Genomic DNA, 25,334 nt, shown 5'->3' with positions numbered 1-25,334 from the left:
GGTGAGATCTCCCTCCCACTGTATTGATTTTTCACCTGTTGTTGGTAGGGACTTGGCAGGGTTTATTTTTCCACAGTGGTGAATAATATCTCCTACATATCATGGAATTTTTGTCACTGTTCTATTCTCTCCTTTGCCAGATCACTAGCAGGAAAATTAAACTTTGGTGTAAGAACAGGTATAATGGGACACTTTGCTGTTTGTTTTTGACAGTAATGAAGGTCACCTTTTAAAGTAGAGAACTCCTTTTGCCTTCTGTGCATTTCCTGGACCTCTTCCACTTTTCATCATGTTTTCAGTACTAGTTCATTCTCCATGGAAGTAACAATGAATGCAGGTCCTAAGATGGACAAGGTTTGTGTGGGATCGTCTGGTCTAATGACCTGCTCAGAGCAGGTTGAAATGAAATTGTGGTGAAAACAGCACTAAATGTTGCAGCTTTATCCTAATTGAGTGTCTTCCATTGCTGCTGTCTGTAGTGCTGGGTTTCTGAGCTGAGAATGGGATAAAATGAGCAAGTGATGTTCTTGTATCTCCAATAATTACTGAATTTTCCTTTCATTCTTTGTGAGTATATTTATTGAAAGCCGCTTGAAAGTCCTAGTAAATATATCTTTTTCTAATACCTCTTTTCTATTGGCTATTATCTTAACAAACTCACAGTATTTTGCTGGACTGGTGAAGAATGACTTTTTTCCCCTCAAAATCCCTGCTGGCTTTTTATCAGTCATATTACATTTAGCTAGATGATTTTTAGTATTCTTGGTAATTATTGTCTCAACTAATTTAGTTGATACAGAATTAAAGCTTGCAGGACTAGTTTCCCAGATTAGTCTAGATTTTTCTTAAAAACGGGGCAACGTTTATTCCCTTTCAGTCCTTTGCAAGTTAACAGTTTTAATATTAGATTTCCTTTTATTATGGGTATTAGCATCTCAGCTACTTTTTGAATTAATCTCTAATTTTTATGTGATTGAAGTTTTCAATCTTGATTGAAGAAAGGTGTCTCTTGAAATACTGTCTTGGAGAGTGTATCTCCATTGTAAGCAGTGATGGGCAGGCTGTTCTTTGCATTCCTAATCCTCATTTCATATTTTGCCAGCTAAGAGTACCCTACAGAGTTGGGATATCTTTTCTGAGGGATTCCATATGAGAAGTTCCTTCCATCACTTACTTTACTGTCTTCTGTGGCCTTTCTGAGCACTTTTGCCACAGATCTGTCACCAGATATCCAATACTGCTGGTAGATTTTGGTTTGAATATTTATTTTCTTCTAAATTAAGTCATTTATTTTTAAGACCAGATTAGCACCTGCCAGTTTATGACATCTGCACATCTGATGTTCTGACGAGCTGTTCTGTGTGAGTAAAGACTCCTTAAAAAGCAACCAAATTACTTGAGAAGCTAGGCCTGCTTGTACATCAAGCATAAATTAACATATATCCCTTTGCAGCTCTGTTTGCTGAGCATGTGCTTCATCCCAGAGATGCTTCCTCTCCACACCTAAGAGTTGTTACTTTCACAGTTTTAATAATCAGTGTTAGTCCTAGTCTTACTGGGATTTAGGTAAAGCAGAGGAATCTGATAGCCATGTGGGCCAGTGCAGAATTTCTCCTGCTGAAATTTGGAGAAGGAATTTGAGATAGAAAGAGATGCCTCTGTGGACTGAGGAGAGAGCTGTGTACACAGAGAGCATTTGTGAACTGAAGGGCTTTCTGATGGAAGCATATTCTTGATATTCCTTGGTACATGTAATGCATCTTTTCTTTGTAGTGTGCTCCTAGGGGTGATGCATACCTGTATAAAACTAGGTGTTGTTTCCAGCTCTTTCCTCTGATAAAAACAGTCTTCAAAGTATTTGATGGGCAACAAAGAGAATCTTGAAGAAAAGTTCTGAGCCATTCTGGGGATTTCCATTGACCTTGCATTTTCTTCAAGGTGGAACAGAAAAGTGGGCCACCACTACTGGACAGTGTAGTAGGAATGTGACACTCTTACTTTGTCTATTATTAGGGGAATGTAGTCTGTCAGAGAAACAAGTGCTGCATCTGGACTGTGACCTATCGTGGGGAGACCCAAGAAAATAAAAGAGATTAGGAAAGTTTTCTGCTAAAAAACCTGATCTGGTTGATAAGAAAAGAGTCCTTGGAAGCTGCATTCACAGTCCTGCTTCATGCTCACAGTACTGCCTCTAATGCAGACTGGAGTTTTGTAAGATGTAGGGATACAGGTTTACTTTGAGAAAAGTTGCTTGGTCATCTTGTCTCTCTAGAAGGGCAGAGCTGGAATTTCGTGGTCTGTCCAGCCAGCCAGGGCATCTGTCTCTTAGGAGTTTAAGCCAAGCCAGTTGTGAGAGCTTTGTGGAGGATACCTTGCAGGGGGTTTGGTTCTGTTTTCTTCCTGGAGCCCTTTGTAAGGATCCTCTTTTCCAGGACTGCTGCATTCATAAGGCCAACCAGCTTCTCAACAGTGTGAATAAATTTGTGGGGGCAAAATTTTCCTCTCACCTTGTGCTAGAGGAAAGAGAGGCTATTGCCATCTCCTTCTCAGCAGTAACCCAGATGTGAAGATACACTCTGTAGGCAAGTGTGTCTACAATCAGTTGCATGTTTAGCTACATGAGTTTTCCAGCCTGTTTTTATCATCTCCCTTGGGAATCCATGTGGTGTGGGTAATGCACTGGAGCAAGCACCTCTACTCTGAGCTGGCTGCTTGGCCTGACACCCAGCATTGCGCTACAGCCCTGTGTTGCTGCTGCTCTGCCCTGCTCGTGCTGCAACCTGGAGTCATTTGATGGGCTCCTGCTGTGTGTGGGAGATTGCAGGACCCTGTGCTGGCCTGAGCTCAATGCTGGGAGCTCAGTGGGTTTCTTGGAACTTATCTCTAAAGAGCCTTGCCCCTGTTTCCTGCCAGTGCCTTTGGCTATGGCTGCCCAGCACCTTGAGGTGTGTGGCTGGCCACCAATCTACTTCATTGCTGGCAGGGGTTTTCCTCTGCAACTGGAAGCAGTGGGTAGAGGGTGACTATTGGAGCTGCAAAAAAGCTGTTTTGCTGTCATGGGCTGTACTCCTGGTGCTGTGACAAACAACTCAGCTGCATCGGTTCCCTCTCTCCCTTTCTCTTTTATCCCATTACTCCCACTCTTGCTCTCTCATCTTTTGTTACAACTTCCTTTCCTTGTTCCCTTTTGTCCTGCTTTTGTCCTTGCTGCACACAGGGAAGAAGAGCAGGGAAAGAGCCAGAGCAGAGGCTTGTTACAATAGGAACTTCAAAGCTGTTGTATAAAATGCAAGAGAATGATGTGGGAGACCTGAGGCATACTCATGGGTATTATTTGCAGCCTATATATGCGAGTGTTTGTGAGCTGGCAATATGCTGGGGGGAAACTCACTCAACTAGCATGAGTAACACTCATCCGTATGTACCCACCTAGGAAAATGCATGTATACGTGTGTGTGAGCACGTGTGCATCAAACTGTCAAGTCCCACACTGAGGGAAAGACTTGCACATTTGGCTTTCTCTTCACACTCCCCTAGGCCTGTGTTTCATGCACTTGCAGCTCAGCACTCAGTCTGCCCCTGACACATTCCCAAATGTGAGATACTTGGCCTGTCCTATGGCATGACATGGCAATGCTTTGCGCAGAGAGCAAAGATAACTACTGAATGGTGTGGATGTATGTGGTGTTCGTGAATGTTTGTGGTATTGTTCCTTTTTGTCACGTACTTCAGGGTGTTTGGTGGAGTCCATCACTACAGGATCTTGTGCAGATGAGGGCTGCAGACATAGAATTTGTCCTTCAATGACTTCTGACACAGAAGCCAGAGGAATGAGGAGACTTCATGCAGATTGGTGTCAGGCGTTAACAGAAGATGGGTGCACAGTATTTTTTGTTATTGATCTGCTTAGGTTTTATTAATGTATCAGGGTAAACTTATATGAAGTTCATTAAATATTATTCAATATAGCTGTGTCCTTGGCAGGAGGCTTTTCTAGTGACAGTAATAAAGTGAGAATAAATCATTGTCACTGAAAGCTGGTGTATTCTTGAGGAGCAAAATGAACTGTTAAGAGCTGAAATACAGACCAGGCAAGTGGTTGGCAATTCGTTTTGTCATTTGGCCACTGTGAGCACAGCTGGCAAGTCTTCTAACACTTAGTTGTTCAAATGACTGTCACTGCAGACTGTTGGCAATGTAAGCAGTTAGACCCAAGACCTGACTGGACTGGAAGGATGTAATTTCCCCTTGTGCGTGTCAAAGTGAGGTCAGAAAGATGAAGGACTGTCCATGTACTGTCTTTCTCACTGCCAAGGGGAGATACATAATTCTAGTTTTTAACAGACTCTTCTTTTGAGTTCCTATAAGTTTCTGGGATGGTATCTGTGGTTTTCTTCTCATTTTAATTCACTGCATTCATGCTGAGAATCTAACATAATGATTGTGGTTGTGATTTTTGTCTTTTGACAAGGAGTTTCCAAACCGTGCATCATAGTGCAGAATCACAGTGACAAACCAACGCTGCCTTATGGCCAGACATTTTATTCTGTGCAAGGATGGACCAAAAATTAATGTGCTGTTACTGATCATGGTGCCTATACAAATAAGTGTTTAAACCCTTTATATTCTGGAGCATCTTGTTCTGGTCTGGTTCAGATGCTTTAAATCCAACCAGAGTCCTAATAATGAACTGACATGTTAGATGATGATGTCCAGTATTAAGAAAGGAAATCCTTGGCCTCCTTAAGTATTGGATAAAAAAGATACATATGTGGTCATGTGCATGTAACAGACAGGCTTGACTGATGTTCTGGTCTCTTCACAGGTGCACCTGCGCTCTGCTGAGCGCCTCCGGGAGTTGTGCTGCTCCAACCGAGGCACCTTCATCAAGGTGGGACAGCACCTGGGAGCGCTGGACTACCTCCTGCCTGAGGAGTACACCCGCACCCTCAAGGTGCTGCACAGCCAGGCCCCACAGAGCACCAGGCAGGAGATTGAGCAAGTTATCCGTGAGGATCTGGGCAAAGAGGTAGGGGAAGCTATAGCCTGTGTTGGCTTCTCAGCAAGCCTTGAACAACTAGAGGAAGGAAAACAGCAGCTAGAGGAAGGAAAACTGCTGTTTCTCAGTTATAAGACATACCGAGGGGAGATATCCCTTCCTTGTTTGTGGGTGAAGGCCATGCAAGTTTTCTCTGTCCATCAATGGGCATTATTGGCAGGCTTTGGTGAGAAGATAACAGAGAGGAGTAAGGGTGTAAAAGGTGCCAGATGGAAGTGGCAGGACTCAGCAGAGCAGCGTACTCTGTATGCCAAGATGAACAGGGTTGCTGGAGGTCAGGATGGAGGGCTGTGCCACACTGAGGAGTGGAAGCTGGAGGTATTGATGTTCAGGACAGAGATATATTGGCAGAGCTCTGTGAGGGATGACTGCTCTCCCCTGGCTGCACTAGACCAATTCCAGCTAGCACTGACAGCCCTTTACTTTTTCGAGCCCCTAATTAACCCCCAAAGAAAATAATAGCATAAATCACTTTTGGTGCTGCAGTCAGGTAACGTAGTAGCTCAGGAGTCAGTGCCATCATTAACCCTCAGCAGCCCACAGCACTGAGATCAGTAGGTCATCAGGCAGGTGACTGTGTTCATTAGATACAAGGGATGTAAACCACAGTAAATTACAGAGGGTGTTCTGCTACTTTGCATCTTGCTCTTTACAAGGAGTTCTCTCACATTCTAGACCAGATTGAGGAGAGGCATTTCAAGGATCATAACTGATATGGTAAGGAGGGAGGCAAGAGGCAACAGTGTGCAAAGGTGATGCTATGGAAAGTGTGTGTGAGGGGGAGGAAGACAGGAGGTTGAAGAAGGGAAGCAGTGTGTACATCTGTTGTTTCTAATATATAGAGGTTTTTGGAGCTGTTTTGGTTGTTCTGGCCTGTCTGTGTGGTAAGGAGGTGTGGGGGAAACATGAGGTAAGTGAACTATTTGCACCAAGAGGGTATATTATGGGCAGATTTGAATGGGGCAAGTCTGCCTATGTGTAGTTTAAAGGTTTACATATTGTCTAGCCAGGAATGACCATTAATATGTCCCTACAGTTTAATGGCAGGGTTAATGTCAGCCCCCAGTCTGCAACATGCTCCCTCTATTAGCTTTCCATCCTTGTAGTATGCCTGGTACCGGCTGCATTTCATAGCTCAGTGAATAGATGGAGCAGAGCAGGCTGGCTGCTCCCTGCAGGCCTCTGCCTCCCTGGGCTTCCATGTGGCAATCTCCCTTCCACAGAAGCTGTGGAAAGCCACCCCAAAGTTAACCTATATTAAATTACCACACTAGCCACCTCTGGCACAGTTTGTGTGGTGTCTCTTAAAGGCTGAAGTAGGTGCTTGGAGGTGGGACCTTTTCTCTCAAGCGTGTGTTCAGCTGCCACTGATAATCCCTGGTTTCTTTTTGCCTCTTGGGAGCTCGACAAATGCTCCGTGCCTCATTGATTCCCAGTGAAACAGCTTGAACAGAGTCTCCACAGCAACCTTACCTCACAGCATTCACTTCCTTCACATGGGCAGTGCTGGGCAATATTTAATTTTAAAGTTACAGAGGGAGGGAGGGTAAAGAAGGTAGAAATGGGAAGAAAGTGATGTAGAGGAAATGGTAACAGGACAGCAATGAAAAAAGAGATAAATGAAGAGAATAACATGTATAAAAATACAGGACCTTGTAAAAATAGGCATTATTAAAAGCTGATGTAAATGCCTGTATTAGTAGTTACAAGGTAACAAATCAAGATATTTAAAACCAGAAAGGATTTGGGAACCCGATGCACCAAAGCTGTCATTGCTGGAGTCTAGAAGGTTTAATAGGGTTGCTTCAGGAAAAAAAAAAAAAATTTCCAGTGTAGCTAGATCCTCAGTGTATTTTAAATATGATGTACTTAGCTGAAATATAGGTGGCAGAGTGGTAAGGTGGAGTATCAGGGCAGAGAAGAATGCAGAGAGGGATCCTAAAATTTTCCCTCCTGGGGCCAGCATCACACCTGGGAACTTGCAGATGAATTGAAATAGAAGAAAAAAATGACAATGAGGGAACCTTTTCAGGGTGCCTAGGTCTAGTCTTGCTGCTCTCAAATTCAGTGGTATGACTTCCAGTTCTCTGTTCAGGCCCAAGAGCAGGGCTCTTCAGATGAAGCTTTAGTGTAGGCAAGAAGTAATTACATACAGCTTGGATCAGTGTAGAGCAAATGGGAGAAAGAGCAACTGGAAATATACAGAGATACCTAGGGAGGAATGTGACAAGCTAACAAATTAGGCAAGAGCTTGCAAAAGGGCAAGAAGATCAAAAAAAGCCAATTTCATGTACAAAAGCATTATATTTTCAGTCAATTAGAAACAGTCTGCCTTCTGATGTGACTTGCTCCTGCGAATCTTATCACAAGCTTGGATGTTTACAAATGTTTTGTGGGAAAACTGGATTAAATGGAGACCATGCCAATGGGACAGATGTTTGAGCAAAGACAGAGCACTTGTGAGGTGGATTTATGGCAGTTCAACAGTTCCGTTGTCTCCACACAAACTTACCTGATATCCTGCTGGTGGAGGGTCTCCTATTTTAGGCCAACATCATGGCTGGGGACTGGGAACTGCAGCATGTAGCTCTGACATAAAAGTGAATGGCATGCGTGTGGATTTGACACAGAAGCACAAGCATCATATATGCTGACTAGTGGGTTGTTCTGTCCAACCTTATTTTAAGTCCAGGGCCAGTTTGTGTGCCTATCAAGGATCATTGGAATAAAAATAATCAGTAGTGAGCAAATGCTGGCTTTCTAATCTCAGCAGGATGAGGTGGGAGGTGATCTTGAGGGTTATTTGCAAGAGGTTGAGGTGGGTGGGGGTGGGATTCACAGGGTAACACAAGTAGTAGCAGTGGGAGAGGCTGCACAAAGAAATCTTTGCAATAATTGCTGGAAACAATCACCAGTGAGATCACAGAGTAAGAATCTTTTGGGGAGACAGTGGAGATACTGCAGGTTGGGCTTGTTCTGAGTGTATTCCTTGGAGCAGTTGGGAAAAGATGTGTTCATAAAAATGGGTGTTAAGATATGAATGAAAGTGTCTCTCCTATCTCTATTTTTATCTTCCTTGCTTGAACAAGGTTCTGAAAGTGAAAAGGTGTTAAGCATGGAAAATGAAAGCAAGCTGAATATGTTCTTTCTCTGCAGAACTATTAATGACACAGGAGGAGACAGCTGGTTCAGCTAAGTGCTCTAACTCAAGTTGAAATGTGGACACTGCACATTTAGGGAGAAAGACTTAAAAGCACAAAATCTTTGTGCTTAGAAACAAGAAAAGGTGGAAGAAACTTTGGCAGCACTGGGATTAGGGATGTTTCCTCCCTCTGGTAGGTTTGTTGGAAAGGACTGTAATGTGGCTGTGGGATACAGGGATATTGGGGAGTTGATGCCACTCTGTTCTGATTAAAGGCATTTCACAGCATTCCTTGTCATAGGATGGAGTGGTTGCAGAAGGACTTGTCAGCTTTTACAACCCCAGTCTTCCAAATATGTGCCTTTCTGTTACCTGACTCCACTATTGTCCAGTGCATTCCCTAATATGGGTCTCACTTCTCTGCTGCTGCACAGTGCTGTCATAGTTTTGATACTGTGACATGTCCTTGCTTCACTGTGTACTCTTCTCTACACCAACACACACTTTTACCTCTTTCTGGTACCAAAAGACCTCCTCATATTGCACATCCCAGAAGGTCATAGCCTAGCTCTACTGACTCAGCACCGCTGTATTACTTCTCCTGTGTACAGCAAGATGTGACTTTTTACAGACTATTGCTCATCAGCTTCCAGCCCATCCTTACACATTGGCATTTTTAAATCAACTTATTGACCTTTTCCCTAAGACTTCTTATTCTCCCTCTTGATATATTTGTGTACTCCATATTGTACCTGGGCCTTGATTCATATTGGAGGTAATTTTCCTTGGTGGGAGACACTCACTTCTTCTTCATCTGTCACTCTTTCCTTTCAGAAATATCCCAGTTCCTGCACCTTTCTGGCAGGTTCCTGTTAGGCAGGTTCTCTAGTCATTGCTTCTGCCTCTGGTGTGAGGTTGTTTGGTTGTGGATTAGGGCAAGGATAAAGTTAGCACCCCCCAGCTGGGAGCAGTGTGGTCCCACACAGGGTGTTTCCCATGTTGATGGGGTGCTTGTGTACTGCGGCTGCCCAGGTGCTCTGTGTCCAGGCTGTCATTGCTTGGGGGGTGACGAGCTGGTGTAAGGCATGTGACTAGCCATGGGAGCGAGTGTCTCTCCTTGTCCCTTGACTTACTTTCACATCTAACAGTTGCTGAAACTGTTGCAGAGGAGTAGAAATAGTTGAAGCTGAGCAGTCTCAAATGTTATCAAATGAGGGATCCCAAGAAGTCTTGACTTCAGGTATCCCTATCTGTATACATACTGAGGCCATTGCTGGTGAGTTTGCTGTGCTCCAGGGAAGGCTGAGGCAAAACAGGCTCCAAAGGGAGAACACACCAGTGATTGAAAGTTCTGCTTACAGTGCTTGCTTTGTTCAAGGATGGGAGAAAAGGCTGGGGAGAGCTCAGAGGTCAAGGCTTCTCTGCTGAAGCCAAATCATATAAAGGCCTTAAACAGATGGAAAGATAGTCATTTGGAAGGATGTCATTCTAGCTCTGCTTTGTGGAAATGCAGGTAATGTGAAGTAGTTTCTAATTGCTTGATTACCCAGCACCTCCAAGGAGACCATCCATTTCATCCACAGTTAATTGCAGCTTTTATAGGTTGTTCAAGCACTGTTTTGCCATTTGCAAGAAACCTCCTGCAGCCGTACAGTAAAGGAGCTTGTTGACTGAGCAGGGCTGGATACTTGAATGGTTTGACTGTGATTTATAAACAAAGCACATGTGGTAGAGGAACCTCCTGTGCTGTGATTTGTGAAGGAGGATGCATTTTCACAGTGATGTTTGGAGGATTCAGCCTTGGTTTCCTGCTGTTGTACCTGGCACAGCCCAGTGCTGTGCAAGTAAGAAACAGATACACCTTATTTGAGAACTCATTGTCCTTGCAGCAAAACCATGGCTAACAAGAATACTGCCCTTTGTCAAATGTAAGTGGTAGAGCCTAGACAATATAGAATTTCTGCCAAGTCTCTAAAGGGGAAAATAATGATTTTTAGCTTTTAATATATTTTTCATAGAATTGTAGCCCTGTAGATTGCTAATACTGTATTGCTAATACTGTTGACTGTATCTCCTAGTAATTTCGCTACCCTTTCCCCCTATAAGCTAACCTTCTAACACATTCCTGAAATACTTTTAGCCTTACTTAAGAAGAGGACCACCAACAAGGACAACCAGAATCTTAGGAGACACAACAAGAAGTGGGATAGAGCAGTTCATCTCTATCCAATGGGGCAGTACCCAGGGAAAAATTACCTAAACAACTGCTCTTCTAACTGAACAATATTTAATAGGTATACCAATCAACTAACCTTATAAAAATTGTAGAATTACTGTATCATATATGGTTTTTGCCATATTGTGTACCTGAAGGTTTTCAAATAAAGGTTTGCTATTATATTATCATTCTAACATTGTTTGTGAAGGTTTGTTCCAATTCCAACCAACACTTTAAATTGCTCCTTGTCTTGGCCTTAGTGGTATTCTCCAGTTTACTACTCTAGCTAAAACCAACTGGAGGCATAAAAGGCGAAGATCACAGCTTGAAATAAGAACAATTTACTGGAAACAGCAATGAGATAAGAAAACAAACAATAACAGCAACAGTATTAATAATGAAAGGTGTAAGACAGAGAAACTATTTACGTGGAATACCCTTCACAATAAACAATACCTGACTGTTCTGTCCACCACTTTAATTCAATTGGAAGGAACCCCTTCTTGGAAGAGAAAGAGTCCCTTTCTCCTGCCCATGGCAATGGCATGAAGGGGTATCAAGTAACTTTAGGGTCCTGGCCACACCCCTCCTGGCTACTGCAAAAAATTAACCCTGTCCTGATTGGAACTAGGGCACTCCCAAAGTTCCCAAAGTGTTTTTTTGAGTTGGGCACATGAAATATTGTTCATCTGTTGTCGAAATGTATCCATGTAGACCTGGGAAAATGGTGACTGCAGTGATGCTGCATGGCCATTTGACAGGGAGGGACAAAAATAGTATGCCCATGTGTACTGCCATGGGAAAGACAGAGAATGAGACCATAGCAAGGTGCTAATCCCCAGTGAAAGAGACTTCCCTGTCCTCATACTGTTATGAGAATATGTGAAATAGTAGGAATAGAAAGAATTCTTTTTACTTCTATTTCTGTATGAATTCTTGGTATAGTATGGGAGCCTTTGCTGTGCCAGTGACAGGGAGAATGAGGGACTTGATCCCCTATCTTCTGGAATTGATAAGCATTTTAAGCTCTGGTGAGACATGCTTATTTCTGATTTGCAGAATGATTCAAGTATTGCTTAGCCCTGTGGGAGAGGAACTAGACTTTCAGTAGGCTGTTAGGTAATAACACTGCATGTCCTACAGCATCCAAGTTATTCCCAAGGTAGTAGGAGCCACTTTCTGTAGCTGGCTTCATACGGTGCTCTAGAGAAGATTGATTTACTGCACTAGATCACAAGGTCTTCATGTCATAATGAAGGTTGCTGCAGGTTCTGTTATGGCTTCAGAAAGCCTTTTCCCAAGCACACAGTGTTGTCTAACCCATCCAGGATGCCAGGATACGTGCCTGCTTCATCCAGTCTTGCACAGTCTTGTGGTTGAGTGCTCTGCCCAAAAGCATTGATGTATGGCACAGTGCACAGTCCCTTTCATGGTTGCTTGTGGACTGATGCAGAGTGGCTTTGCTGAACACCCAGGTCTCCTGTAGCTTGTCAACCTGGTTTTGTCCTAAAACACCATCTCCAGCAATGCTGTGCCAGGGTGGTCTGTGAAGTCCATCACTATGGATTACATCACTAATGGACTCAGGGCAACCAGATCTAGGTCAGCAAGAGCCTCTTCTGCCTGCTATGGGTGTTGTTGGTCACAGGAAATCTCATCCTGCATTACCCTCCATTACTCACCAGTGTGAAAGCTGAGCTGTGGTGGCCATTAGTCTGACAGTGTGAGGGGCTGCAGAGTGGGACAGGAAGATATGACCCTTCTCCTACCACTCTGAGTCTCTTACAGTGCACCCGGCAGAGCTTCCAATCAGACATCAATAAAACCCACATTTTTATTAAAACTGTAATGACGAATAAAAAAACCTTCACATTTCTTTCAATAACTTGGGATATAAAAAAGAGATTTTTATCTATTATGAAAAGGATTTTGGCCATAAAAAGGTAATTTAAAGAGTCTGAGATGGATGGCGAATAGCATTAATGTCACCCAGAACAAATGGTCCTGCATTACTCAACTGAAAGGCACAAGTGGCTGTCTGTGCCAGTCCCACTGCTGCTGCAGCCTCTGCTGTGTTTGCTCTGCCTTGTTTCTGGTAAGAGGTCCCAGTCACTGGCAGATCCCAGTGTGGCTGACTCTACACTGAGCTCTTGTGTGGACAGCAGCTGTCCAGAACTGCTGCTCCAAGGGCAGTTGAGAAAGCAGAGAGCTTTATGTGGCTCAGGTAGTGAACCTTGCTTTGCTTCTTGTGTCCCTGCTCACTCTGTATGCAAGCTCCAGTGTTACCGACCCTTACTGTCATGCCAAGGACAGCCTGGTGTCCTTACTGCCAGGGCAGCTTTTGAAGAGGTTACTGCCTCTTTCCATGGGTTTTCTCTCCATTCAGAGCTCTTGGGAGAGTTTGGCTGGGTCCTGCTCATGGCAGCCTCTTCTTGGGTACTCTAGGCCCCATATCTAAGAGAGGGAAGGTTTTGAGTATTGATGAGAGGATAATCTCCTTTGACTTCTTTCAAATTAGTAAGATTTACAATATAAGAAGTAGGACAGTAGATTTTCTGAAGGATTGTTTGGAGGGCCTTCTGTAATGGAGAGAAAAACTTAAGATCAGAAAGTGCAATGGAGAATGGCCTGGTAAGGAATAGTTCGAAATGGATGCTTAGTGACTTTTTTTGCCTTCAATTTACGAATTCTTTGGGTGCCTGGGGGTTGGTGTATGACATACTTGCATGGAATTTGTTGGCTCAATGTCTGTGCAGATGGTAAGCTGTGTTCAATACAGTTTTCTCAGAGTTTTGATTACACCTGTAGTGTTGCTCTGAAGCTAATACATCTTGGCTGACAGTACACACAACAGCTGTGTCAGGCTGTATTCACTGTCCACATCCTGCAGAGGTGGTGGATGTGCTGCACAGCAATGCTCAAGCCATTGACAGAAAACACTTCTCAGCATGTGGGTAACCCTTCCAAACAATTACTGGAAATTGCAGTATGTAACTGGGATTAATAATCCTTATTTTTGCATATGGAGACTTTATTTTTTCAAATGTGTATTTCCTTTGCTTAGCAATCTCCAGGCATTTCTGATACAGGAGGATCTGTGTAGGGGCAAAAGCATTGAGCTGCTATGTTGAAGGACTGGTTTCTGTTTCAAAGCCCACTGCTGATACCCTCTGAAATATTCTTGATGCTCTGATCTTGACACAGGCTGGGTTTACTATGCCTGATTCTTCTCTGAAGGAGTGAAGAATCCTGTCATCTGCCTGCCCACTGATCTTTTAATATCCTACTTGATGCTGCCTAGTTATTATCTCCTAATTTCTTTCAGAATTTTACATCTGCACAGTTACTTAGTGCTTGACCCGTCAGAAACATGAAAAAATAATGCAGTGAGTCACGCGACTTTTGGCAATAGGTTATTTGTAGATGAAACAAATGACATAAGAGGAAATAAGGAGTTACAGGGCCTGACCTTGACATATTTTTATTTTTCTAACACATAGAATAGTCACATAGAATTTTTATGAATTTATAAGATGTATGATGATCTAATAAGTTTTGTTTTATGGTGCTTCTGCGATCTGTCTGACAGGCGGCTCTTGATTTTATGGAAGGATGCTGAGCTATAAAAAACACTACAACTCTGCTTGCAAGTTTTCTTCCCTGTGAAAAAACTGCTAGGAGCATTGAAAATTCTCCTTATGAGATGCCACACACTCAACATGCTTTTATGTTTTGAGGATTGAGGCAAAAATTGGGATCTAAGATGTCTCAACGTTCTTTACACCATTAGTGAGAAAAGTGTGTTTGTTCCTTATAAGCAGACTAGCCTGAGGAAGTTTTCTCATGTTATGTTTGTGGCCATTAGGCACATTTTGCACTTATTTTCTATAAACTTTGCAGAATTTAGTTTTACAGGATGTGTAGTTCAGAGCCAAACCTCTGAAGCTGTCTGTGACAACCGAAGAAGTAAACTCACATGACTTATTTTTTGTACTAGGAGAGCTCAGCTGAAGCAAACCTACAAGTTTCTCCCTTACAAAACTCACATAACCACTGCATCTCAAATTGACAAATTCTTGGAAAAGGCTCTTCAGCACCAATCCTTCCAAATTTCAGATTATTAGTGGGAAATTTACATTAGTTAGCTCATTTTGGATAATGAATGAAACTGAGGTGGTATCAGTTGTGCATGGAGAACAAAGCCAATTTTCTCAAGCATCTTATTGGATGTAGCTGATTGGTTCAGGTCTATTAACTGCTATTCCCATTTATCAAGAAGGCTAGAAGGAGGCTAGAGCAATTAAAATTACCAGGGCTTGTTAAGAAGGGTTATAGTAAAGAAGTCTCTCCATGTAACTTTGTAATCTGCTAATGTCTTTGCCCTGGCTGCCAAGAAAACCTATAAGCCACTGCCTCCTCTCCCAGTCCATCTTTTGTCCTTTGGACCATAATGTAATCTCTTCCTCTTCTATTTTTTTTTCCATTTTATTTGTTTGAAAGATGTGTGAGGCTGGTTCTTGATGGGATATCCTGGCCAAGGTCTTTGTCAGTCCCTTGCAGTCATTAAAACCAGCTCAGGAACTACAGATTTGCTGCTCCAAGATAAACATTTGAGACAGTGGGTGGTTCTCAGTGAGTGAGCAGGAATGAATGGAAAGATATGGAGCAGACTAGTTCTGTGGGCCTTATCTCTCTAATGACTACCCAACCATAGCACCATGATTACAATGTGTTGGACTGAGTGTCTCGAGTGACTTAGTATCTTGTACCTAAGAGAAAGTGCAGCCTGATCTCTCTGTCATACTCTCTCTTGACTTTGCTCTCTACAGGACACGTTTGAAGTGGATCTCAGTACTTGGCCCCTTTTTGGTGAGGTGAATCCTGGGGTGTAATGAGGTGCATTTTCAGATGTTACAATAGATATAATCCACCAAACTGTTTATCTGCATCCACAGGAGCCCAAATATTTTGAGCTATAGTAAACAGAGCTACATACCAGTTAGTATTTAGAGACTTCTGGTCCTGCTCCTATTTCAGAGGCTGACTTTGTTGCTCCATTTTTGAGCTGCATCAGCCTGAGGGAAGGTAGAAAGGCAGTTGGATTTTGGCTTTAGAATAATGGGTTGCTAGATTGTTTGGAAATACATGTGAATTAATCAAAATTACCCCCCTACCTTTGTTTCCGTAGTCCATTTTTGTCCTGGTAATAACCTCTAGCAGTACACACTGGGGATGACAGAGGAGAACTTACATTCAAGCTGTTTCCTACTCTACCCTGGACTGTCAGCCCTTCCCGTGGCAGTACTTGTCACCCTGCAGTGACAGCGGCAATGCTAAGCCTGTAAGTGTAGTTGATTTATGTTAACTGTTGAAACAATAATGTTTAATCTGTAAAGTGCTAATCTATTTTTTATGTTGATTATGAATAGGCCAGCTGTGCCTACTTTCCTATTCATAGAGTTTAGTGAACAAGCCCGTTTCACAGGCTGGGTTTGGAGAGTAATTTACATGAGAGCAGACACTGCTTTAAGGAAAGTAAATCAGCTGGGTTACACCAGTGAAGCAGGGATTTGGCAGCTCTGCACTAAGATCTGGGGGCAAAGAAAAGAACATGGGAGGAAGAGGAGAAAGACAGATAATAAATGAACTATAGAAGGACCTGACAGAGCAGACATGTGAAAAGTAAGGGAAATATGTCAGGAGCAGAAAGGAAAAGTTGATATTCAGAGGATTAGAAGGAAACAGGACGGGATGTGGCTCGTTTAGCATAGGACTTTTCTCTTTGCATCCCTGCAGAGAGCTAGGGCTCCATGGTTTGTATGGCTGGTCATTAGGGATGACCCAATGCATGGTGCCAGTGACACTATTGGCAAAGTCAGTTGTGCATTTAATTTGTCATGCAGTTGTCTCTCCTGAGGGACTTTTATTGATCTCTGTACATTTTTTCCGAGAGTTGGCTGCAAAGGATACAAACTCCAGGGCCCCATCCAGACCTCTTTGTAAGTTATTCTACCTCAGCTTCTGCTTAGTCTCTGGACCTTGATGTCTTTGGTGTGGACTGCTGAATAGCTGTGTCTTTCACATTGACTTATCTGTCATGTGTGCTGTGTTTCAGTATCCCATCAAGGCACAGTTAACACCAGTAACTGGCTTATGAGCTTTACATCTTCGGCAGAGCTTTACTACCTTTCAAGCATAATTTTTCTGAAGTAGTGACCTTATTATATCCCTTTCTTGATACCAGTTTGGTTCAGGCAGATGCCCACATCTGCCAGACTGCATGTGCTTCCTGGTCTACCTCAGATTCTTACTCCTTCTTCCCTGTTCTATTAATTTGGGACAGTGTTGTGCTTCAGTAAAGCTTCAGGCCTGCTTGTACCTCTGTAATTATAATCAAAGCCAGAGGAAAGGATATAGCTGGGCAGAATCTGTCTGGGACTGGACTGGACTTTCCTGTGCCTCTGTCCATCCTCGTGACAAGCTGCTAGATTGTCTAATGCTGCTTCTGTAATTCCTGCTCTTTTGGCCTGGGTGATGAAGATCATCACAGGGCTGGAACAGGTTGTTCAGCCTGGAGGAGGACTAGGGGAGACATCATAGCAACTTCCAGTACCTAAAAGGGACGTACAGGAGAGCTGGAGAGGAACGTTTACACGAGTTTTGTAGTGATAAGACAAAGGGGAAAGACTTCAAACTGAAAGATAGTAGGTTTAGGTTAGGTATTAGGAAAAAAATATTTTCTGTGAAGGTGGTGAAGTACTGGAACAGACTGCCCAGAGAAATTGTGTCTGCCCCATTTCCTAGAGGTGTTTAAAGTCAGGCTGGATGGGGCATTGACCAGCCTGGTTTAGTGGAAGGTGTCCTTGCCCATGGCCGGGAGGTTGGAACTAGGGCCCTTCCAACACAAACCATTCTATGATACTGTAGAACAAAATGCAGTACTGTCCTGCACACACACTGCAGGAGCCCTCTACTCCTCCTGCACACCCTGCCTCTGCACACACACAAACACCATCCTGGTCCTATTCTTCATTTGCCTCTCTGTGGATGGATTTTGCCTAATATTCCCCATACAAAGTGTGTGCACAAATGCCCTGTTCCATGCTTCATTTTTAACTCTGTGCTCAAGCCTTGGCACAGCTTCACTTCCTGACCAAATCTTTGTACCCAACCTCTTCCAAACATCCCCTCATCACACTGTATAGTCACATAAGACTGCCTGTAGGCATTCCCACCCCAACCCTCCTGCCTTGTCTTATATACTTCTTGGAGCACCCAGGCTTTCAAAGCTGAATCAGAGGCATTTAACATGAGACACAGGTGATGTGTTCCTGAAGGTCCCCATATATCCTCAGGCTCTGGCAGCTGGTTATTTCTCACAGCTGCTGTTGTGCAGGCTTAGTGCTGACAGGGCCCTTGGGGCATCTCTGCAGTCCTCTCTGAACCTCCCTCTGCCTGTCTGTGACTAACATGGAGCTTGCTTGTTGTGGCTCCTTTCCTACACAGGTTTCAACCAGTGCGTGGTGGGGATGTGTTTATATCTGGAGTCAAAATGGTCTTGGAAGTTCATTTGCTTCTGGGTGTTTTCTTAATTCTAATTTTCTTGCTTATGTGCCAACTGGCCCCATCTCTGTGGCATTTTGAGTCAGGCTTCATTTTGGTGCAGGTAAGAAATTTTTTACATCGAGAGCTACCCATCATAGCAACAACTTCCCCAGGGGTGTGGTAGAGACTTCATCACTGGAGATTTTCAAGATGTTACAATCTCTTCTAGGCTTCTTTTCCCATGAAAAGTTAAACAAGACCATCTTTTGAGGTCCCTTCCAACCAGAGCTGTTCTATGATTTGTTGATTATTTACAAATATTCTGTCTGTACCAGGCTTCTGGCATCTGTAGGGGTGATATGTCATTTGGGAATATATCTTCAGGAATTCAGTCAAGGGGTTCTGTGTGTTGGGGACCTCCACATATCTTACTACATGTGTGGCTCAAGAGAAATGGGAACTATGAGAGGATGGGGGACAATTGGCTCATTTTCACCTGTCATTTGTGAGCATTAGCACTTGACATCTAGTACTAGATTCAGACCTTGAAAGGAAGTCAGTGTTGGTGACAAGGTCAAGGCTGCAGGCATGCTTGATAGAAAGTTGGTGACATTCGCAGTTGTGATGAGACAGGAGATAGAAAGGATGGTTTGACTGAGAAAATTAGGAACTGTGCTTTAGCTTTGTTGAATGTGAACAGAGATGTGACTGTCTGAAAGAAGATGACTGAGAAACAGGCTGAAATTGTAGTTTGGCTAGAAGCAGGCTGATGTAGAGTACAGAGCCAGAACTACAAGTCAGCAGAAAGGAAGTGGGAATTTTATGTGAGCTATTATCCAGATGCAGTGGTGGGGGTAGAGGTTGTGGGTAGAGCTTTGTGTAACATCTCCAGAAAGCTGGGAAAGGGATAAGCCAGCTGCTCAGATATACTAAGAGAGGCATTAAAAGAGCAGAAGGCTGAGGAGATTCTTTCCTTTCGTAGGAGCTACTGGGATGTTCTTGCTGTGTTAGCACTTTCAGCTCTATTGCTTGGGAGCTGAAGAGCTGCAAAGAACAAAGAAAACCTTGAACATCTTAATAGAATGGGGCTACTACTTCTCTACTTCAGCCATGGAATAAGAATCCCTTTGGGCAGATGGGATGCAGCAGAGTTGTCTTCTGCTGTGCTTCCACTGTGCACGGGTGTAACAAATGAGACCTTCCTTTGTTAGCAGGGGGGAAGAAAGAGAAAGAATACTTTCAATTAAAATACAAAAGGTGTCTGGGAGTGAAGTCGTCGTGTGCTCTTGAAGGACTGTGGTTCCAGTCTGTCTGAACAACTGACAAGTGTGGCTCCATCCTCATAGACAGGACAGATGCAGAGGAAGTAGTATTTCCCCCAAAAAAGTCAGAGAGAAAAGAGTGGATTTAATGAGCATTGTTCAACTGGGAGAAAGGAAAAAGAGCAAATTAAATGGAGAATTTGTATGCCCAAGGGAAGAGCAGGGAAGCATTTCCCCATAGCCTGCACTGTTGGAGTGAATAAGTAGCTCACAAGTCACTATTTTCTTTTTCAGCATGATGGAATGGAAAGCAAATCAGATTATATATGTATATACCCATCTTGGCTTTAATTTGCTTTGGTCCATGCATTTTGCATAGGCTATAGGATACTTACGTCATGCAAAATAGAGTGCACAGTGACATTGTTTACTGAGTACATAGAGAGACTAGTTCTACATCTTCCCTTTCCATACAAGCATAGTTATTGGTGGTGTCTTGCTTGATCATTACAATAAGGAAGCATAGGCTGCTGTTGGAGGCCAGTCACAGACAGGCTGGGGTGTGGAAATGGTTTAGGGTATCAGGAAGATGACTAGCTGCACAAGATGTTATATTCTGAGATGGCAAGAAGTGGGATGCTGAACAGGTCACAGGTCATTGTGCTAATTAACTGCATCTGGAGACAGAAAATAAGCATTTTCTCAATGTCCATATCAGTGTTAGAGGGATGATTAATCCCTTTGTTATCACTTGGGGATTTTGAGGAAATAGTTGATTCAGTCTTGCAAGGTTCTTCCACCTTCTTTCTTCACAGGGAAGTGAACTGTACTTGCAGCTTAAAATTACAATGTAGCTTCCAACAGCAAAATCTTTCCCTTGGTAATGGACAGTTTTGAGAAATAGAATTTCTTGGAATGTAATTCTGCATATGACATAATAGACATAGGGGAAAGCTACCTGTATGGAGTACTTTTACCAGGAATATGTATGTTCACATACATGTGGGTGGATTAGAAGCTTGTTTGGAGACATCCCAGCTTTGCTGTTTCCTTTCTCTGGTTTCATCCATATGCTTGTGCTACCAAAGCTGTTGTGCTAGCCCTGCAGATGATGTCTGGACTTTGCTTTCTTACAATTTAGCTTGATATCTGCTTTACATCAGAAGTCTATTGTGCAGTTTCTCCGCTTTCAGAGTGCTTTGTGAAATCAGCACCTGGACAAAGAACAGCTGAATGAAACTAAACATGGAAGAGGCTGTGGTAAAATGCTATTGGAAAACCTGTAGAACTCCCAACTGTTGAAAGCATCTCTGGGTGCTGAGCTAATCTGTTAATCTTAGCATCCTTTGTCTCTGGAAGGTAGTAGGACATCCGGTAGCTTAATTAGTGCAAAACATTTATCTCCTTGTGCCAATCAGGAGGATGTTCCCGAGCCAGTTATGTTCCAGTCTGGCCTTGACAATTCTTGCTTTGGTTAGGCTGAATGTTATTTGTTTGTGGCAGCCGTGGATGAGTGGCTCACCTTTTAGAGAGATGGGAGATGAGGTCCATTTCATACACAGGGTCTCAGGAGACATGCATCTGCTGTCTGCTCATTGCTCTTACTGCCTGTTTTAGCTGTCACCACTGAGATCCAGGTTTCGATCTGGGATGAGTGATAGTCTCAGACAATTCTGCCTTGTCTTAAGGATTTGACTTACTCAGGAAAATAAATGAAGCTACCATGAGTGTGTCTGAGCACAGACTGTTATGCATAAGTCATCAGGGATGGAATAAAACGTGCTTTTCCTCAAGGTGTAGCTCTGTAATAATTAAAGGTACCTATAGCAAGTAAAGTAGGCTGATACTATTGCTGCACAGCTCAATAGATGGATGTGATGAATACAAGAGTGGCTTCATGTTGGCTTTTCCACTGCTTGTCTAGCCAAAAGAGACTACAGAAAAACGATCCTAGGTGAGCAGAACAGGAAGTAGCCAAGATCCTAGGTATCAGACAATGAATGAGTGAGCAAATGTTGCTCTCAGGCTGAGGAGGATCAAGAACTTTTCCTCTAGCAGAATTCATTTTCTGTTAACACTAATGGCTTTGTAACTGAGAAATGCTGTTGGTAGGATCCCAGAGAAGATTCTCGGGGTTTTGGGAGGTAGCGGGCTGCAGAGGTCCAAGGTGGTATTAGGTAGAAATAACAGGAAAAAGTGAACTTCACACCCCACCTGAGTCACAGTCCTTTTTATAGAAGAAATGCTGATGGTTGATGGACAGCCCTGATTTTGTGCAATTGTTGTGAAACGTTAGCAGTGATTAACAAAGTTAGTGGTGATTGGCATGCTAGGAGCAAATGTGTACCATTGGCATGTGAAGTGACATGTTTGTGGCTGTGTAATGACTGTTGTATGTGTATTATACAGATAGGTTTCTAAAAGCAAAGCTAAAAATTTGGTCCTTATAAATTAGGCAAGGGCAGATTTCTAGCTATGTTGACAGCCCTAATTCTGCTCCTTGAAGCGTGAGTGCTGTGACATGGTGTGGCCCAGCATCACATGGAATATCAAGAAGAAACAATGTTAGACCTCAGCTCTTCCAAATTCTAGGCAGGCACTGTGTTGCATATTTTCCCCTGAAAAGAACTACCTTACTTTTCCACCCTGTGCACCGAAAGATGCAGAGATTTTCTGTAAAAAGCCATAGGTAATTGTTTTGTGCATGAGAATACACACATACCTTTACCTACATTCATTTGGATGCAGCATATACCTCTCTATATATGTGCATGTATGTGTAAATGTAATATGAACACCAGCAAATCCACTGAAAACAAAACCACTTCTGTATACATCTACAATATTATTAAAAACACTGAATTAATAAATACATGTTCTTGACAGATGAATTTAGGAACCATCAATTAAGCTTGGCATTCATTAGGTAGGGAGAAGTCCAATCAGATTTCACTGACACAACAAAGCCGCCTATAAATTGTGGGCTTTTTGTTCTGATGTTTGATGAATTATTCTTCATAATCCACTGTCTACTGCGATAAATCTAATCTTTCAGTTTTTGCTGTCTTAATAATTCTCAGAGCAACACTCTGACATTTTGTTTTCATAGAGGGGATAAAATAGCTGGGACAATGGAAAAAAACCCTCACTCGCTGTCTTAGAAGTATATTGCTCTATACCAAGGTAACATTTTTCTGAAGTCTAGAACTCTGGTCTTGCAGACTTGCAGGGATCAGTGAGACCTTGGTAACATGAGGCATTATGTGTATCTTATGGAAAAGATGACCAGCCTAGGATGAGGTTCACATTCCTTAAACCAGGAAAGGCATTCACATTTCTGAGAGCAATAGCATGCTAGTGTTGATAAAGTCAATTCCAAAAGTCCTGATGCCTTCTGTTGTTAGTGATCCTGCATTTCACTGCTACCTAAATTTTTCTTGAACAAACTGCTGAGACATGGCCAACGCTCATCACACTGGCAGAGCAGAGCCACCGCATCTCATATAGAGCGATGTTACATAGTGTTGGGCCGGGGAAGGGCTCCATGACTTAGACTCCTACTCCAGAGTACTGTGATAGCAGCCTTTCTGGAGAGGAAAGAGAACATATCTCTCTGTGAAGTTGGCAAGTTGAAACCAGACAGTAATACTCCATCATTTGCTGCAGCACATGGATATAAAAAGGTTGAGATTAAGAGGCAATATATTTCAAAAGAAATTAGCTAGCAAGACATGCACGTTTAATTTTTATGGTTTAGAGATTAAGATATCAGGCTGGAACTTGGGATATCTGGGTTAAATCCCAGCTCTGTCACAGACTTCTCAGAACATGCTGGGCAGGTCGTGTAAGGTAATACTTTCAGAAAGGACTCAGGATTTTGGAGCTTAAATCCAATTGATTTCCAGTATCTTCCTAAGTGTTTAAGGACAGGATTCACAAAAAATACTGAGGCATCCTGATGTCCAACATTGTAGCATCAGGTGGTATGTGCTGCAGACCTTGGGAAGAGCAGCTGTGCTTTGGGAAAGCACTTCAGCATGTGAGGAAGCCTGTAGCTGACATCTGGGAACTCCTGGAAAGCATGAGTTTGTGTAGGGCCCATGGTGGCTGTGCATCTCATACCATTGCACTCTGAATTTACTGTGGTCTCTAGGTGCAACCTCAGCACAAATACATACTAGTCAGTGTCTAAGTAAATAGATCCTGTTAGAGCTTTTCTATCAGTTCCTTGAGGGGTGAATACTAATGCCAACAATCATGCATATTTTGCATATTTAAAATTAAATGAGCTTCATTCTTTAGAATTAAACAGTCAGGGCTGTGTTTCCAAAAAGTGAAGTATAGTGCACATTCATTTGCTGGTGGAGCATGTGCCCAATGGGGACCTGGCTATGCAGAAGGAATCCCCTGTGTACAGGGACACTGCTCACCTGTACGGCTGTAAACCTGCAGCTGGCTGTCCTATTCCTTTGAAAGAGCAGCCCTAGAGTTCCTTTTAAACCTTTATTAAACCCATTGGGAAGCTATGCTTCTTTCATCCTCTGCCAGGATTACAGAGGGTTAACAGCGAGTTTGATGAGGCCATTTGAGACCACCTTTAGCCTGGAAAAAACTTGAGAGTTCCTTAAGTCAGGTTGGCTCCAAGACTGTCCCAGACCTTTGCTTGCTAATTATCCACCCTGGAAATGACAGTTTTAGTTAAGGGTGCTTGTGAGCACTGAGAGCCTGCAGCCTGTTCCAAGAACTCCCTGCTTGCATGAAAGGCATGCAGCCACCTTCTCTTGGGAAGACCCCACTCCCAGGCAGGCAGTGTGGGAACCAGGCTCACCTCTTCTCTGCTTCCATGTCATACTGCCTCTTGCTCACTTTTGCCTGTCTGGGACACACAGCCTGCAGCAGAGGCATTAGATAATGAACGAGGGTCATTTGCTAAGTGGGGGGTCCTGGAGCGCAGCCACAATTGTGCTTCTTTATCTCAGCCTCACACCTGCTCATGTAATGGTTCGGCTGTGATCTGCTCCCTCCCCCTGTGCATGCTCTGCTCTTCTCCTGCTGGGGTATCCATCAATTCTCTGGCCCTGTTGCAGTCCCTCGTCTTGCTGTCTTTGTCTGCAGCCTGTGAACGTGCACAGATTTGCCCTGGAATTGCAGGAGGCCCACTGGGCTGGCTCTAATGGACATGTCTGCTAACCTGACTTCCATGTCCTAAGTAGCAAGTTTTTAAATTAAACTGTTCTATCCAAAATAACTCCTAGACGCAGCTTTCTTCAATTATGTTTCTTTAGAAAACTTAGTCACACGATAATGAGGTATATATTATTCCTGCCAGAGGGAACATGTGCAGCTTTTTTTCCCCTGCATGTATTCAGTACTGGTGAAAATGGCTGCATTGACAGTGAAGGCAATTAAGAGGTTTTGAAATCCAGAGCAGATGGAATCTTATCCAATTTATATATGATCTAACTATAAATGTACCTTACTGGATTCAAGACAGTGAACTCACAGTTCTGTGTTTTAACAGAACTTTTTTTTAACAGAACGTTTTTTTAACTTTTGGGTGACGTTAGCCTAGTCTTATGACACTTTGACTAGTAACCACTTTATAAAGGGTACATCTTTCTGATACATGGATGTAGGATAGTGGAGAGTTGAAGAAAGTATCAGCTCTACTTAATGTGGCAAGTTCTGTTTGCATTTTTTTCTTCCTTATAGGATCTTACAGTCAGCAGGCTCTTGGTCACTTTAAGTCTTTACCCTTAACAGATCCTGTCTTCAGGCAATATATAAACCTCACATAGGTAAAAGTCCCTATGTCTTAAACACATTTTCTCTTGAGACACAAAAATGTCAATAGCTTTGAATTATGGACCTGCTGTAATTAAAAACCACATAACTAGTTGTTTTTAAATGCAGTTGTTTTACTTAATTGATTTTGCCGCCAGGACCAAAGCGAATTAATTAAATAAATAAAATGCACCTTCCTAGTGAATTACTGGAGGCAGCTGAGTCTGTGTTGGTATCTAATTACTGCAAATGCTCCAGTTTGTTGCTAGCGATAGTTTTATGTGGAAGGGGCTGGGAGAGAAGGGGTAGGGTGGTGTGGGAGGG

The 25,334-nt window shown here is 43.0% G+C and overlaps 1 protein-coding gene across 3 annotated transcripts in view; it reads left to right on the top strand.

The window, feature by feature from the left end:
• ADCK1 (aarF domain containing kinase 1) overlaps positions 1 to 25,334 on the top strand; it is a 76,335-nt gene that overhangs the window by 26,161 nt on the left and 24,840 nt on the right. For all 3 annotated transcript variants that reach the window (XM_033061729.2, XM_033061728.2, XM_033061727.2), the window contains one exon: positions 4,826 to 5,029. In XM_033061729.2, the coding sequence (XP_032917620.1) occupies positions 4,826 to 5,029 (204 nt within the window). The remainder of the gene's footprint in view (positions 1 to 4,825; positions 5,030 to 25,334) is intronic.

Source organism: Catharus ustulatus, chromosome 6, assembly GCF_009819885.2.
Source record: "Catharus ustulatus isolate bCatUst1 chromosome 6, bCatUst1.pri.v2, whole genome shotgun sequence".
Taxonomy (NCBI): Eukaryota; Metazoa; Chordata; class Aves; order Passeriformes; family Turdidae; genus Catharus; species Catharus ustulatus.
The sequence above is the reverse complement of the archived record's forward strand: the minus strand, read 5'-3'. Positions and strand labels throughout refer to the sequence as shown.